Here is a 16,874-nt window from a genome sequence, read left to right on the forward strand (position 1 = left end):
ACCTTTCTCAGTCTGCTTCTGGCACTGGGGCTTCTCTGTTGCCTTGGCATGGGATCCCCTTGGAAATTCTGTACTAAAGCATGTGCACCTTGGAAATATGAGGCACTTAAAATCCATGGAGCTACTCTTGAACAAAAGGGGCTGGAAGATGATGGATGACTACTTACCACTTTTGTCACCCAGATGGAGAGTTGAGAGACACATTTTATGAGGCTTTCCAGAAGGTCCCAGTGGGATAGAGTACCAGTTGCCTGCAGCAGAGGCCAACGTGGTAAGGCACAATTGTATTGGCTTTTCTTCCTTCCCTGTTTCAATTCCCCTGTCCTGCACCACTGGACTTACATTCCCAACAATCTAGGGCTTTGTAACTAACTTTGCTTTCTGGAGAATCTAAGCTAAGGCAGGAGGGATACTTATATGGTAGAGATACAATGGTTTCCCATCTAAAATAAATGTGTAGAAGTAAAAAGGTGAGTCAATTTAGAGGAAAAAAAGAAAATGACAGGAGACATGATATATGAATATGGTAAATACAATACACTTGGTTTTGCCTCTGAACAGGGTGATCTTTGTAAAATGGTGATTCAATCTTTCCTCTCTCAACCTTAGAGCTGTTTCACTCTCCTCAAGCTGATAAAAGCCAGGCTGAGCTAAAACTGTACCACAGGGCAGGGTTGGGCTGGACCCCAGGGCTACTGCAAAGTTTTTGCATGTTGAGTACTCAGGGTCCAAGGTGCTAGGACAGCTTAGGTGCTGAGAAAACCCCTTTCCCACAGTGGACTCTCTGTTGCCAAAGAAACAAGCCCATTTTTTGCGTTAACAAAAATTTTCAGGAAGTCATGTTTTTGGTTTTTCTAACAAGACTGGCTGCAACCCCAGCAGTGAAGAGTCACAATAAGCTTTCTGACCTCTGTTTCAGGTCAGTTCCCCAGGGCACCCACCTGGCAACAAGCACTCTGATTTCTGCTAAGGAGTGTTGTTGCAGTGACTTTCAGCCTGACAGTGGAGCCCCTGTGACTCCTTTCTCAGCTTCATTCAAACCCATCTATATAACCTACACCCAGAATGGGGTGGCCAGACCTTGGCTTTAAGACCACGGTGCTCCCGAGTGGTGCCACAGTCTGCTAAAGCTGTGGGAAAAGCCACCAGTGTGAGAGCGATCACCTCTTCTTTGTATGCTCTCACATTCTTTTTGGTTCTCTGAGATGGAAATCACCAGAATTCTTAAAACGAAAAGAGAAGTGGACATTCAGAGCTAACCCTGGTCTAAACAGAGGGCTCTTTCCCTATTGCCCACTGCCTCTCTCCCTCCTGCATTTGGCACTCTACTCTGTGCCTGAAAACCTTGACTCTACCATAATTCCTACACCGCCTTTCCCCATCCTCTCTGCCCATCCAAACATCTTCCTTCCATAAAGGAGCATTCCAAATGTCACTTCCTCAATAAGCTCTCTTTGACTCTTCTAATCCCCATCTGTTCTTCCCCTTCTCTGAGCTGCTAAAGTCTGTACCACTCCTTTGTCACGTCTAGCCAATTCCCCCCAATTTACTGAGTGCCTACTGTGTGCCTAGAACTGTGTCAAGCACTGTGGATGCAAAGGTGAACAGAATGGGAGAGAGATAAGAGCAAGATGGACAGACCCTAAGAAAAAGAAGCAAGCAATGGCAGGAAAAGACCAAGGCAACCAGCCAGATCTGAGGCTGCAGGGTGGTGAAAATGGCAACAAAATATTGGGAGGTATGAGTGGAAATAAGACATACCATGGCCAGGAATTATCTTTGTTATCTTTCAACATGAGCCCAGATCCTGATTGAAATATAACATTCAGTTTCAAACTAAATGTAGAAATGGATCCAGAAAAAAGTAACAAGCAATAATAAAACAGATGTTAAACTGGGTAATTCAGAGAAAAGAGCAATCAAAGGAAAGCTGAGATATTTTTAAGACTGGCCAAGGGGTTTTGAGGTTCTTGATAACCTCAAACCTCTTGATCTTTCACTGCCTTGAGATGTTCCTGTTTATTTGCCTTGAGCTTTTAATGGATGTAAATGCCCTTCACTTCTGTGGATAACCAAACTAGAGAAAATAATCTTAAATTAAAGCCGGTGATATTTTGGTTGTGTTTAAGGAAGTTTTATTTGTTTTTGGTTTTGTTTTTTTGTGATGAAACTGGAAAGTGCAAATTTCAGAGGAAGTTGCAGTGTTTTATTACTTGATCCTTTAAGAGAAGAGACAAACCCTGTATCCATCAGCGTTTGGGCTTCTCTGCCTGAGGGTAGGGGCCTGCCCTGGAATCCTGGCAGTTTGTGATTCTAGGATTCTGGGGATTGAGTTACCACAGACATTGGCTGCTATCCCCCTATCCACACTGTCCATTAGGGCTGCTGGCAAAGTTACAAAAGTCATACTTTTTTCAGTTTGTATTTCATTTTCCTTGTTCCCCAAGAAACAGTAAGGAGCCAACCATCTGGCAGTAGAAGAATACAGAGATGATTTTGGTCTTTCATAATGGGACAGTGTAGCTGTCAAGAAATCACACCTGAATAAATGAAAGCTGAAGAGACAAGTGAACAGCCCATTAAAGATTGAACAGTAGGGTGTTTACTGCTTAAACCCACTAAACTATTTAACCACCCCTTGGACAAAGTAACCACCTTCCTTTACTCTCCTCCTTCTTTCTTCTTCCCCTTCCTCCTCCCCTTCTCCTCCCTCTCCTTCTCTTTCTTCTTTCTTGCATATTTTCCTGAAAAGTGAAATAGATAGCTGCCCTTTGTTTCTTAGTGACAAAGTAATCTAGGGGAAAAACAATCTTTAACAAAAGGTTATGGTCTCCATATTTCAAAAAAAGGGGGGTAGGGGAGTAGTCTAATTCCATGCATAAAATTAAAAAGAATTTGCATGGCTTTAGTGGAAAGGGGGAATTTATCTCTCATCAACTCTTCCCAGAAAGGGCAACATTTAAAGTATACCTTGCACAGACACATTTAGCTGCTATTTGAATACGAGAAGAAATCTGGCCATTTGCAGCCCACTTTATACAAGAACTGTCCCATGAAGAGCAGAATTTGATGGAGTGAAGGGCCTTAACGGCACCCTCACACTGACTCCCTCCCGATCCTGGAACTGATTTTGCTGGTGTCCACAGGGGGAGGTTGAGGGACTCTCCAGTGGCTGTCGCTACTAGGAAACCTGCCTAAACCGGCTTCCTCTGTGAAGTCTTGGTTTCACTCTCACTCTTTTTAGTTTCCCCACCCCAAACTTCAGTTCTCTCCAAAGAGCAGTTTTAGGAATGAATGCCAGAGACCAAGGATGGGGGAACTGACACCTCATCAGAGGGAGGAGGAGAGGGCTAAAATCTGAGAGCACCTAAATGTCCCCTGACTAGGTTTTTCTTTACCCATAGTCCCAAGGATTCTTCTAGAAACAAAAATGAGAGTGGATTCAGGTAGGTTAGCCTAGGCTGACCCTGATGGAGGGGTTGTGGAGCAGAGGCTGGGGGTGGGGGTAGGGATGGGGAGGGGGAGAGTGGGGGAGGGTGGGGAGGGAGGGAGTTGGGGAGGGAGGGGTAGGGGGTAGGGGGCGGGGTGGGCACAGTCAGGGAACTTTAGCAAGGCTCCCCAGGTTTCTAGCTTATGGAGTAGTTCCTTTCCGTTTCCTGGAAGCTGTATTTTCACCCACCGAGAGCCAGTCTTGTGGGCAGTGAAGTTCCTTTACGATGAGCCTGTGGCCAGGAGCACCGAAGGTCCATTGCAAAGCGGGGAAGGGGAGTGTGGGGACTCGGCTGACCAGCTGAGCTTCCCTCCCTGTGGGAAATCCCAGCAGGACTGGGAGAAGCAGAGCAGTGGAGGCCATCTGGTAGAAAATGTACCAAAGAAGGTTTTAAAATCTACCTGGGTCTCCAGATCAAAGGCTGGGAAAAAACAACTTACAGAAGCAAGCTAGAGCACTCGGGGACACGGGGGAAGAGGGGCAGGCAGGAACATGGACTTCCCCCAGTTCTCTTTCTGTTCTGCTTAGGATAGAAGCCACTGCCAGCTTTTAAAACACCAATTTGTATCCACTTACCTCTCCACTCAGTGTTCCCATCCCCACCCTCTGCCATATTTGATTACTGCCTGCTTATTAGAATTACAGCACGTATCTTAGACCTTTCTTTAAATGCTGCTTTTACACTGTCATAAAGCAGAGGCCTCTTTTGGAAGGAGCATGAAATATTTTAAAAATCAGATTCAGGAGCTTCAGAGCGTTAATGAACTCAGGGTTTAGTCTATCGTATCATTTCAAAGTTTGTGTAAATGGCAGTACAGAGAATGGAAGAAGTCCTGGACTGAGAGTTCAGAGACAGTGGACTCCAGGCCTACTTCCCTCTGCTTGTGTGACCCTAAGGAACTCTCTTCACTTCTTGGGCCTCAGTTTCCTCACTATAAAGTAACAGGTTGTGCAAATATCCCTTCTGACGCTAACATTTTGTGATTTAAACTTTGCTCTTATGTACATATGGATTCTATTTTTAAAAAGTACTTTGGGACTAGTGGCCAGAGAGCCTGTTGATAAGCTGATCTTCAAGTTCTTTCCTAGCCTTCTTTAAAATCCTTCAAGCGGATACCTGATTTCCATCGTGCAAAGCTGGTGCTCAATCTTACGGAAGATGTGTTTGGAAATGATTCAGTAAGACGGAAAGGAGAAAGCTTAAGACCGTGACCGCTCTCATAACCCGGTGACAGGCCCGACTGGAAAATAACTCACGCCTCAGGACTGAGGTGGCACCGAGCAACCGTGCATTACTGGGGAGGAAACGTCAACCTAAACTTGCATCTTTGCTTTTACTTTTACTATTTTTTAAAAATCTTTCCTTCTCTTGTGCACTAGCTGCTCCGGTTATTTCTGGGCTTCTGGAAATTTTAGTTTGTCTTTTAATTGTTCTTTAAAAATTAGCCCAGACATAATTTTCTCTAGATGCCTCTGTGAACGCTGTAAGCTGATAATGTCTCTCTCATATCTGCCCACCTTGCACCTTGCACATTCTCCTTTGTCACAGTGCTCGTGGCCTAATGTCATTACACCGTATGAAGTCTCCTCTATTTGTGTGATTCTTGCCCTACCTCAGTAGCTGCATGGAGTGCCTAGCAAAGTGTCTAGCACATTTTATATGCCGTATTAGTCAGGGTTCTCCGGAGAAACAGGACCAATACATATATGGAAAGAGGGAAAGATTGATTTTAAAGAATTAGCTCATGAGATTGTGGAGGTTGGCAAGTCCAAAATCTGCAGGAAAGGCCAGCAGGCTGCAGACACAGGTTAAGGGTTGAAGTAGCAGCCCCATCTGAAGACAGTCTGCTGGTAGAATTTCTTCTTCCTTGGGTGAGAGCAGTCTCTTTTCTATTAAGGCCTTCAACTGAATAGGTTAAGTGCCACTTACATGGAAGATAATCAGCTGGCTCCATGTCTACTGATTTTAATGTTAATCTCAGCTTAAAAATATCTTCACAGAAACATCTAGAAAATGTTTGACCAAATATCTGGGTACTATTTCCTAGCCAAGTTGATACATAAAATTAACCACCACAGATGCTCACTAAGTCTTCTGAAGTGAGTTCATGATACAGCATATGTATGTGAACAGCCACTTTGGGCTTCCTATTTCTCCTGGACTAGCTTCCTTCTGTTTTCTTCTAAAAAGCCTCTACTTCATTTTTTACCCACTTTAAATCATTTTAACAGGTGTGTATTGTGGTCCTATTCTGTGGTCTATTTTTCCTTTGAAACGTTTTGTTATTTTGTGTTTGCTGCAGAGTTCAAGGGGCCCTGTCTATTAACCATTTCCTGTTAGCTCTTTTTATTTTTAATTTTAGCTCTCATGACTTAATGAGGCATGGTGGCATGGTATTTACACATTCAGGCCCATGAAGTGGCAAAGATTTGTTTAATCTCCTGTTTTTCAGTTATCTATGCTTCTGTTTTCCTTCTGTTGAACTAGCCTTGGCCATGGTGTGGTTGGAGAGGAACTGAACATCAGAGCCTCATATCTCTTGGTATCAACGTGAAAGGGAGTTTACCCTAGAGGCATTACCTTATCTGAACATTTGGATTCAATTATAGTAATGATACTATCACAAATGACACAGAGAAATGCTTACAATGTGAAGCTCAGTGGTTAAAAAAAAAAGATATAAAATTGTATATACAAAATGATCCAATTTTTTTAATGTGCATAAAATATTGTAAGTATTTAAAATCTGAGTGGTGGAATGTGTTTTTTTTCCTGTGCTTTCTAAAATTTCTTTCTACATGTAAAAGAAAAATTCTTAATGTGAAAAATTTCCCCTTCTCTCTCTCCCTACTCCCAGCAAACCCTCCCATTAGCCTCCTGAGAGGTAATTATAATCATTACTAACAATGTGACATGTATTCTTTCAGTCATTTTACACACACACACACACACACACACACACACACAGAGCTCTTTTTTCTTCCATAAATAGACCATGTATATTACTCACTCGAAAACTTGATTTTTTTACTTAACAAAATGTCTCCAAGCTCTTTCCTTGTGAGCCTGATTATTTACCCAAAGTCTACTGATTTAAATGTCTACCTTTTTGGAAAGGTAATTAAAATAATTCATAATTATGAATAATTTATTCATAATTATGCCCTAATTTAGGAGAAGGAAACTCATTCTCCACTCTAAACAGAGATTGAGGTTATTTCCAATTTTCTGCTATGAGAAACAATTCTGCAAAGAAATCCAGAAACATTTATCTTTGTGAACACATGAGAGTTTTTATTTATTTAGTTAGTTTTGGCTGCGTTGGGTCTTTGTTGCTGCACGTGGGCTTTTCTCTAGTTGCGGCGAGTGGGGGCTACTCTTCGTTGTGGTGCGCGGGCTTCTCACTGTGGTGGCTTCTCTTGTGAAGCACGGGCTCTAGGCGCGTGGGCTTCAGTAGTTGCGGCACGCGGGCTCAGTAGTTGTGGCTCACGGGTGTAGTTGCTCCCTGGCGTGTGGGATCTTCCCGGACCAGGGCTCCAAGCCGTGTCCCCTGCATCGGCAGGTGGATTCTTAAGCACTGCACCACCAGGGAAGTCCCTGAGAGATGTGTTTTTTAAGAGAGATTTCTAAAAGTTTTCTCAACTTTTCTACTGGAAGTATGCATTATTTTTTTATCATAAAAAAGGAACATTTTATTAAAAAACAAACAAATCAACAGGCTAAGATGAGATCACTCAGCTGGGTGCAGTCCATGAAAGCAGGTCTGTGCCAGGACCTAGCATCCACCTGGTACACAGTAGGTGTTTAATGCCTGTAGCGAGAAAGATAAGCACAGCAAATCAAAATTCTTGAGAAGTATATAGAATACTTGCATATGGTGATTCTAGTATTTTTCAGATGATATCTATTCAGACAAAAATACTTAGTTTTTCTTTGCTTTGCTATCAGGATGAAAAAATTCTATTCTGCAAGCAAACAAATGACAAGAGTTAAAATTAATTAAATTCTAACAACCAACCTAAGAGGTAGGTACTATTATTGTCCCATTTTATGCGTAAGGGGCCCAGACCGTGACAAAGGCCGCGCACACACTAAACACCCTTTTCCGAGTCAGGGGCCACACGCTGTTCACTGCCCAGAGGAGCTGGACTGGAGGAAAGGCCGAGGCGTCAACCCGAGGTCACACGTGAGTCTCCAACAGTCTCTCGAAAGCGTGGGGGGTGGGTGGGGGGGTGGGGAGCGGAGCAGCGCAAATTCGCGGCGCCTGGTGCTCCCCGGCGCCCTCCGGAGCTGAGGGCGCCGGTGACGCGGGTCCCGCCACCCGGCTCGGGCACAGAAGGCTCCGCGCCTCGCCCGAGCCGAGAGCTGCGCCCGGCACTCGTCCAGCTCCGTTGAACCTGGGCGCGGTCCGCGGGCGCCGCGGCAGGGTCCGCCCTGGGCCTCCTCGCACCAAGACTTCCCCGCGCCTGGCCCCGCCCTGAGCCCGCGCGCCGTGCCCGCCTCGCGGCCACCAGGTACCCCTCCCCGCTGTCGGCTCCCACCCCCGCGCTCCTAGCCTGCGGGCGACCAGTGCCGCCCGCCCCTCCTCCCCACCCTCCTCGCCCGCGTCCCCCGCGCGCTCCTCCTCCGCGGTGCCCCGGGGGCCATCCCCCACCCCTTGTCGGGCCTGGACCTGTTCCCCACTCGCCTGCTCCCCACCGCCCCCCCCCCAAAAAAATAGCAGAGGACTGCCGGGAAGCAGCTGCTCAGATCTCAGTTGTGAATTTATAGTTCGGGGATGAGCCTATAAACTGGAAAAGTTAGAGGAGTTTAGAGAATATCAGCGTTCTGAGAGCGGGAGGCCAGAGCAGTACGGTGTCAAAGCTAAAGGAAATTTCCCGACAGAACGAGGTGGTCATCGCCCCTAGCCTCACTCAAAACTCATAAAAACACATTCGGGTGGAGCCAGAGGAATTACAGAAAAGAAGCTGAGGACTTTGGAAGAGGGTATAGAGGGTTAAAGATTGGTCTTCAAAAGCCAACTAAGCTTGGACTCTGAAGCACTCAGCGCAGAGACAGGAGCCCAGGCTGCCTCGCTAGCTCCCCTCCTGCCCCGCAATCCAGTTTACCATGGGAAGGTTGAGATCCAGGATGGGTGGCTTGTCCACAATCACACACCTGATTCTGGGCAGAGCCAGGACTATCAGCCCAGAACGCCAGTTCCTAAGCATCATTTATAAACAATAAAATATGTAAGTAGGGCTTCCCTGGTGGCGCAGTGGTTGAGAGTCCGCCTGCCGATGCAGGGGACACAGGTTCGTGCCCCGGTCCGGGAAGATCCCACATGCCGCGGAGCGGCTGGCCCCGTGAGCTGTGGCCGCTGAGCCTGCGCGTCCGGAGCCTGTGCTCCGCAATGGGAGAGGCCACAGCAGTGAGAGGCCCGAGTACAGCAAAAAATAAATAAATAAAATAAAATGTAAGTAATGTTTTACAAATAGCTTTTGGGAACCAGTTAACTCAGCATGATCAGTAACTCAGTAATGGTCTGCTCAGTCTGTCATCATTTTTCTCAGGTGCTTGCCAGTCTGTATTTCCTGGCCCACAGCAGTGCAGCTGGAGGAGGACTCTTGGAAGCCCAAGGACTTGAACTTAACCCTGAGTAAATAGATTTTAGGGAAGAGGAGGAGAGGAAGTCATCTTGGATGGGGAAAGAACTTGAGCTGAGGGAGGATGAGCTGGCCCACCAGCGTTTGCAAGTGTTTTCCTGGCCAGGGCAAGTAGAGTGGCTGATAGAGTGGGAGCAGACAGTGGAGGGCTTTGGAGGTGAATGCTACAGGCTATAGGGCACAATGGGGAACTGGAAACGCACCGACAGGGAAACCAGAACTTTACTGGGGATTAGATTCATGGAGAGAGTGTTAGCTGAGACCCCAGGACTCTAGAACTCAATCATTTAGAAGGAAAACAAAATTTAAATATTGCTGTTGAAAGGAAGGTTGTGGGAGAAAGTACAGTCTTCTAGTTCAATTAATAGAAAAATCATTTTCCCTGGTTGTGTATGAATAATAAAAATACTGCTTACTATGTGCGAAGCACTGTTCTAGGTGCTTTATAAAAATTAATTCACTTATTCCTCATAACAGACCCACGAGGTTGTTACTGTTTTTGCCACCACTTTACAGGTATGGAGGGTGAAGCACAAAGAGGTTGCTCAAGGTAAGTAGGTCTATGCTGAGGCAAGGGCCCAGAATCAGAAGATTTGGGTCCCAGTGTCTCCATTTATTGCTTCTGTGAATTTACCCTCTCTGACCCTGCTTTCTGGTTGTTTTTTTTTTGTAATTTTATTTATTTTTTTATACAGCAGGTTCTTATTAGTCATCAGTTTTATATACATCAGTGTGTACATGTCAATCCCAATCGCCCAATTCATCACACCACCATCCCCACCTCCCCACTGCTTTCCCCGCTTGGTGTCCATGCGTTTGTTCTCTACATCTGTGTCTCTATTTCTGCCCTGCAAACTGATTCATCTGTACCATTTTTCTAGGTTCCACATATATGCGTTAATATACGATATTTGTTTTTCTCTTTCTGACTGACTTCACTCTGTATGACAGTCTCTAGATCCATCCACATCTCAACAAATGACCCAATTTCTTTCACTTTTATGGCTGAGTAATATTCCATTGTATATATGTACCACATCTTCTTTATCCATTCGTCTGTCGATGGGCATTTAGGTTGCTTCCATGACCTGGCTGTTGTAAATAGTGCTGCAATACCTGTGAAGTGCATACTGTAATCCGGGCCTACTTATGAGGCAGGATGTGCGGGTGCTTTGCAAACAGTGCATTGTGATACCAATGGAAAGTGTTAATATTTAAGTGAAGGAGGGATGCATTCCAAGGCCAAATTCAAACCAAAAAGAGAAAATGACAAGCTTGGTTTGACTTGCAGAATTTAATGGGCTTGCCACCCATGGAGAGGCAAAGATGGAATCGTAGTTAAATTGTGGGCTTTGGAGTCAGATGGATCTAAGTTGGAATGCCAGCCCTGCCATTAATTAGCTCTGTGACCTAAGTCACGTAACATTTCTGATACTGCGTGGCTGATTTACTCATCTGTAAAATGGCCTGTTCCACTCCCCATAGAGTGGTTGTGAGGATTAAATGAGATGTCCTTAATACTGTGCCTGCAAGGTGTGAGTGCTCAGTAAAATGTAGATAGGGCTATTATTTTTTCTGTTTTTTTTTTTTTTCTCCCCATCCTCTGTGTGTCTTTATATTCCCCCAGAGACAGCCTCACCATGAGCGGGGAACTGATCAAGAAGTATGTGGCAGCCATGGTGCTGAGTGCAGCTGGAGATGCCTTGGGGTACTTCAACGGGAAGTGGGAGTTCCTCCGGAATGGGGAAAAGATTCACAGGCAGCTGGCCCAGCTTGGCGGTTTGGATGCCATAGATGTGGAGAGGTGGAGAGTCAGTGATGACACGGTGATGCATCTGGCCACGGCAGACGCTCTCCTGGAAGCCGGCAAAGTCTCGGACTTGGCTCACCTGTATTCCATCCTTGCTAAGCATTACCAAGACTGCATGGGAGACATGAATGGCCGGGCACCAGGTGAGAGCAGCCAGTGGAGGTCCTGGGCAAGTGGAGAATAAACAGGCCCAAGAAATCATTAAAAATGTTGAATGAGATTTAAATATCAAGGAGACATTAGTTTTTATAGTTGTTTCAGAAATAGAAACAACCTGAATGTTCTGTAATTTATTTAATTATGGTGACACATCTGCAGCCATTTAAATTATGCAGATAACTATTTACCAATATGGAAAGATATTGTATATTAAGTAAAAAAATTAGTTTACAAAACACTATCTTATGAACCCATTTTCTTTCTTTTTTTTTTTTTTTAAACATCTTTATTGGAGTATAATTGCTTTACAATGGTGTGTTAGTTTCTGCTTTATAACAAAGTGAATCAGCTATACATATACATATATCCTCATATCTCTTCCCCCTTGCATCTCCCTCCCTCCCACCCTCCCTATCCCACCCCTCTAGGTGGTCACAAAGCACAGAGCTGATCTCCCTGTGCTATGTGGCTGCTTCCCACTAGCTATCTATTTTACATTTGGTAGTGTATATATGTCCATGCCACTCTCTCACTTTGTCCCAGCTTACCCTTCCCCCTCCCCATGTCCTCAAGTCCATTCTCTAGTAAGTCTGCATCTTTATTCCCATCCTGCCCCTAGGTTCTTCATAACCTTTTTTTTTTTTTTTTAGATTCCATATATATGTGTTAGCATACGGTATTTGTTTTTCTCTTTCTGACTTCATTTTGTATGACAGACTCTGGGTCCATCCATCTTACTATAACTAACTCAATTTCATTTCTGAACCCATTTTCATTAAAAGTATATATGTAAAAAAAGAAGTATATATGTATATCTCTGTTGGGAGAGGTCTGGAAGAATATACACAAAGATGTTAATCATTGTATGTGGGTGATGGGGTATTTATAGTTTCTTATTTTCGTTTTACTTATTTATAGCTTCTGAGTTTTCTTTAATAAAGAAATTTTTTTTTCTTTTTAAAGAAGACTGGAAAATGTCGTGTAGAGACCCCTTTTCTGGTTCCAGATTGCTCACAAGTGGTTCCTGCTCACTTTGGGAACTTTTTACAGCCACTTGGGCCACCAGCTGATGTGAATCGCCTTTCCCCCAGCTCCTCCTGTATTAGTTAGCTTGACCTGCTGTAACAAAATAACCTCAGACCGGCTGGCTTAAACAACGGACATTTATTTTCTCACTGTTTTGGAAGCCAGAAGCCTGAGATCAAGGTGTCGGTTTCATTTCTTCTGAAGGAGACCTTTCTCTTTGGCTTGCAGACAGTTTCCTTCTAGCTGTGCCCTCTCACAGCACACATTCCTGGTGTCTCTTGTGTCTCCAAATTTCCTCTGCTTATTAGGACACTGATCAGACTGAATTAGGGCCCACCCTAACATTCTCATTTTAACTTCATCACCTCTGCCCTATCTCCAAATACAGTCACATTCCGAAGTACTAGGGGTTAGGGCTTCAACATATGAATTTTGGGGAATACAGTTCAGCCAATAACACCTCCTGATGAAAAGCTCCCTGCTCCATAAACCTAGGGGCGTCTAGTATAAGTACTCTGGTGTAAGTAAGGCACAATGTTGCTCTGGGATTTGGGGTTTGGGGTTTGGGGATATTCATCATCATACTTTTTCGCTTTCCCTTTCCATCAAGGAAAGCTGGAGATGGGGCTTGGTTCTCTCATCCTGCGGGGGCTTTGCTTTGGGGTACACTGACCCCATGCCCTACCGGACTCTCCCCAGGGGGCGCCTCAACGCAGAACGCCATGCTGCTGGAGCCAGACAAAGCCGATGGCTGGAGGATTCCCTTTAACAGCCATGAGGGTGGCTGCGGGGCTGCCGTGCGGGCCATGTGCATCGGTCTCCGGTTCCCTCACCACAGCCAGCTGGACACCCTGATCCAGGTGAGTGTCGAGAGTGGCCGGATGACCCACCACCATCCCACAGGCTTCCTGGGAGCCCTTGTGTCTGCTCTTTTTACAGCCTATGCTGTGAACGGCAAGCCTCCCCAGCAGTGGGGAAAAGGACTGATGGAGGTGCTACCGGAAGCTAAAAAGTACATTGTCCAATCAGGCTACTTCGTGGAGCAGAATCTTCAACACTGGTAAGTTCGTAGGTGCACGCTCCTGCTAGAAGATGGTTGAACCTGTGTGTGCACATGTGTGCATGTGTATGCCTAAAACTCATAGATCATAGCAACCATCCTGGTTCTCACCATCCAGTTCTGTCGTCCACCGCATCCAGCTGCCTCCCCACCCACCTGCTAAGGATTTCAAGTACAGTCCCAGTGGTGGTGGCCACCAGGTCGCCAAGTGAAGACCTCAGGGAGTAAGGCAGCTACACTGCTTCCCTCATGCGTAGGGATCCTGTTCTCTATAGTTTTTGTGACTGTTCTTATTTTTTTTCCTGGCCACACCACGTGGCATGCAGAATCTCAGTTCCCTGACCAGGGATCGAACCCATGCCCCCTGCAGTGGAAGCACAGAGTCTTAACCACTGGACCACCAGGGAAGTCCCTATGGCTATTCTTTACTGAGATGAGCTTCCCTGCTTATTTCCTGGAACTTGTTTTTTCAGTGTTGTCTTGACATACAATACTGTGAAATCCTTGGCTAAAATTATCTAGAGATAGGTTTTTCCACCAGCTAATTAATAAGTGGTAAGGCCACATCTTCCCCTTTTCTTGAATTCATTTCACATTCCCTTTCTTAGAATAAAAAGGTCCAGGGCTTCCCTGGTGGCGCAGTGGTTGAGAGTCCGCCTGCTGATGCAGGGGACACGGGTTCGTGCCCCGGTCCGGGAAGATCCCACATGCCGCGGAGCGGCTGGGCCCGTGAGCCATGGCCGCTGAGCCTGCGCGTCCGGAGCCTGTGCTCCGCAACGGGAGAGGCCACAACAGTGAGAGGCCCGCGTACTGAGGCTTTCTAATGAAATCACCCGTGGTCATGATGTTCCAAAGTTCTCTCTTAAAAAAAATTGTAACCGTATAAGGAGATGATGTGTTAATTAGGTTGATGGTAGTGATCATTTCATTATGTATATGTATATCAAATCATCATGTCATACAACCTTGAATATGTACAATTTTTGTTAAGAAAATAATATAAAGTAAATAATAAAATAAAATATATAATGACAGGCTAAATACATACAACTTGAAAGTTGACACTTGCCATGATTCTCAACTCAGGAAAAACAAACCTTTATTTCTCACCTTTAATTTGCTGTATATCTTCTTTATGTAGCAACAGGTATCAATGCCTTATTGACATCATTCCTTAGCGAAAATTTATTGAATGAATGTCACTTAGAGCTCATTTTGATTTTTTTATATCATATGATTTTAGTACCAGAAGTTGAAGTCATCTTGGAGCTTTCCCTGCTCACACATCTTCTGGTACCTTTCCTAATGGCTTTTGACTTTATTTTTTCAATTGACTGTAGATTTTTTTCCTTCCTACAGGTCTTACTTCCAAGACCAATGGAAAAAGTACCTAAAACTCAGAGGGATTTGGGATGGCAGATCAGCCCCTACCTTCCCCAAGCCTTTTGATGTGAAGGAGAGGGATCAGTTCTACACCTCCGTGAGCTACTCTGGCTGGGGCGGCAGCAGTGGACATGATGCCCCCATGATTGCCTACGATGCCATCCTGGCTGCAGGAGACTCCTGGGAGGAGCTTGCCCACCGAGCCTTTTTCCACGGTGGAGACAGTGATTCTACAGCTGCCATTGCTGGCTGTTGGTGGGGAGCGATGTATGGTTTTAAAGGAGTGAGTCCCTTCAACTATGAGAAGATAGAATACAGAAACCGGCTGGAAGAGATAGCTAGGGCTTTGTGTTCTCTTAGGTCAAAGGAAGATACGTAACTACCCTTTAGGGAGAAGTGACATTCATTTCTGGTGGTTTCTCCTCTTGTGTAGTCCCTTTTCTGCTCAGTTTCACTTTTTTCAAAGTCAAGAGTCTTAACCTTGTACTCAGGGAATTTTGAGATAACAGTCCCTTGGGTACCTGAAGGTCAGTCTTTCCAAACGTATTCTGTCCTCGCCCCCACCCCAAATCTACCCCTCTTCCTATCCTGAAGAGTCTTTATCTCAGTTGATGGCATCAGCGTCTCCCAAATTAGAAATCTCATAGCCTCATATTGAGTCTTCATTTTTACCATCTGATCTTTCGCTAAGTTTTTTTCTGTTTGTTTTAGGGTGGGTTCCCCAAAGTGGACTCTGAGACAAGGATTTGAGTGCAAGTAGTTTATTTGGGGGGTGATTCCAGGAAGCACTGTTAGGAGAATGGGGAAGTGAGACAGGGAAGGGAGGGGAGCCAGGACAAGGTGCGTTAATGAGCATGTTACCAATGTGGGCAGTTGGGACTCGGTCCGTCTGGGTCCTCTGCGTAAGGCACTCAGAGTTGTCCCACCGACTTCTATCTGATGTTGGTGGAGGACCACTCCCAGGCGTGCTAACTCCCTGGTGCTTCCTGGCCTGCCTCTTGCGCTAGCCAAACATGAGTGTCCTCAGGTAAAGTCTCAGAGATGTTTGCAGTGGCAAGCTGTATGGCGCATGGGAAGAGTGAGGGGTATATGTGGGGTCCCAATAGCACCTGCTGGTTGGTTCTACCTCCTAAATATCCTTCAAATCTGTTATTCTTTTACCTTTTTGCACCAAGTATGTTTCAGCTGGATTTCTGCAATCCAAGCTACTCAAGTCTGAGGAGAGGCTGCTCCTAGCTGCGCCCTCTCATTTCCTGGGCATGGCACTTGACATGGTGCCAGTTTGTTGCCTATTTGCTTGCCTTTATTCTCCTCTAGACAGAACCTAGCCTGGTGCCTGGGCACACAGGAGATATTTAATCAGTATATATTAAATGAATGTTGTTTATTAGCCTCCTATCTGGTGCCTCTAATTCCAGTACTGCCTTCCTCATCGCCCTCCAGAGTGATCTTTACAAAGAACAAATTGATGATGCTGCACTTCTAATCATGTACAATGAATACTCACCCCCTTTCTTCATTCCTCGGTGCTCTTCCCTCTCCTCTTTCCCTTTCGAGCCCCAGCTCAGGTAGCATCTCCTAGATGAAACCTGCTCTGACTGTCCAGGCTCCTCACTACACCCACAGCCTTCTGTCTCTAGCCCTCTCACCACACTGATCCTGTTGTGTGGTGATTGTGTGTCTTCTGGGGACGATCTCAGGCTACTTGTGAGGGCTTGTGTCTTATTCTTTTTGTGGCCTCCCCGTCTGGCCCATTAGAGAGATTCAGTATTTACTTTGGAAGTTCATCAATTTGTGTTGATGTGAATGCTTTCAACACGCAGTGTCTCATCTGTTTCGGATGCCCTCTGCTTCATGATTGTCAGGAGTGACCTGTGCCGGCCTGAAAGAGATAGAGGGTTTGATGCTTTAACCAGGCCTGTGTGCTGACTTAAATGAGACAAAGCTCTCAACTCTGTATTTGAAGCAGGACTCCAGCAAAGGCGTGAGGTTTATTATTCTTTTATACGTAAAGAGAGAAGAAAATTCCAAAGCTCTTTTTCTGGTTCAAAAAACTCTGATGTGAGCCGGGACGAAGTGAGAGAATGGCGTGGACTTATATATACTACCAAATGTAAAATAGATAGCTAGTGGGAAGCAGCCTCATAGCACAGGGAGATCAGCTCCGTGCTTTGTGACCGCCTAGAGGGGTGGGATAGGGAGGGTGGGAGGGAGACGCAAGAGGGAGAGGATATGGGGATATATGTATATGTAGAGCTGATTCACTTTGTTATACAGCAGAAACTGACACACCATTGTAA

The 16,874-nt window shown here is 45.4% G+C and overlaps 1 protein-coding gene across 1 annotated transcript; it reads left to right on the forward strand.

Annotated features, from left to right (window-relative positions):
* The first annotated feature begins 8,992 nt into the window (after positions 1-8,992).
* Positions 8,993-16,750, forward strand: ADPRH (ADP-ribosylarginine hydrolase). Its single transcript, XM_029213790.1, has 4 exons — positions 8,993-9,686; positions 10,764-11,089; positions 12,831-13,191; positions 14,551-16,750. The coding sequence occupies exons 1-4, from the start codon at positions 9,655-9,657 to the stop codon at positions 14,951-14,953; spliced, it is 1,122 nt and encodes a 373-aa protein (XP_029069623.1). The 5' UTR covers positions 8,993-9,654; the 3' UTR covers positions 14,954-16,750.
* The last annotated feature ends 124 nt before the right edge of the window (positions 16,751-16,874 follow it).

This window comes from Monodon monoceros, unplaced genomic scaffold, assembly GCF_005190385.1.
Source record: "Monodon monoceros isolate NGI ecotype Baffin Bay Population unplaced genomic scaffold, NGI_Narwhal_1 Super_Scaffold_11, whole genome shotgun sequence".
Classification (NCBI taxonomy): Eukaryota; Metazoa; Chordata; class Mammalia; order Artiodactyla; family Monodontidae; genus Monodon; species Monodon monoceros.

Bases quoted from the DNA above. Each gene is read 5' to 3' on its own strand.
- ADPRH (XM_029213790.1), top strand. From the start codon at position 9,655: ATGGAGGGTGAAGCACAAAGAGGTTGCTCAAG. The intron at 11,090-12,830 runs GTGAGAGCAGCC...GACTCTCCCCAG, and splicing joins CATGAATGGCCGGGCACCAG to GGGGCGCCTCAACGCAGAAC. The intron at 13,192-14,550 runs GTAAGTTCGTAG...TCCTTCCTACAG, and splicing joins GAGCAGAATCTTCAACACTG to GTCTTACTTCCAAGACCAAT.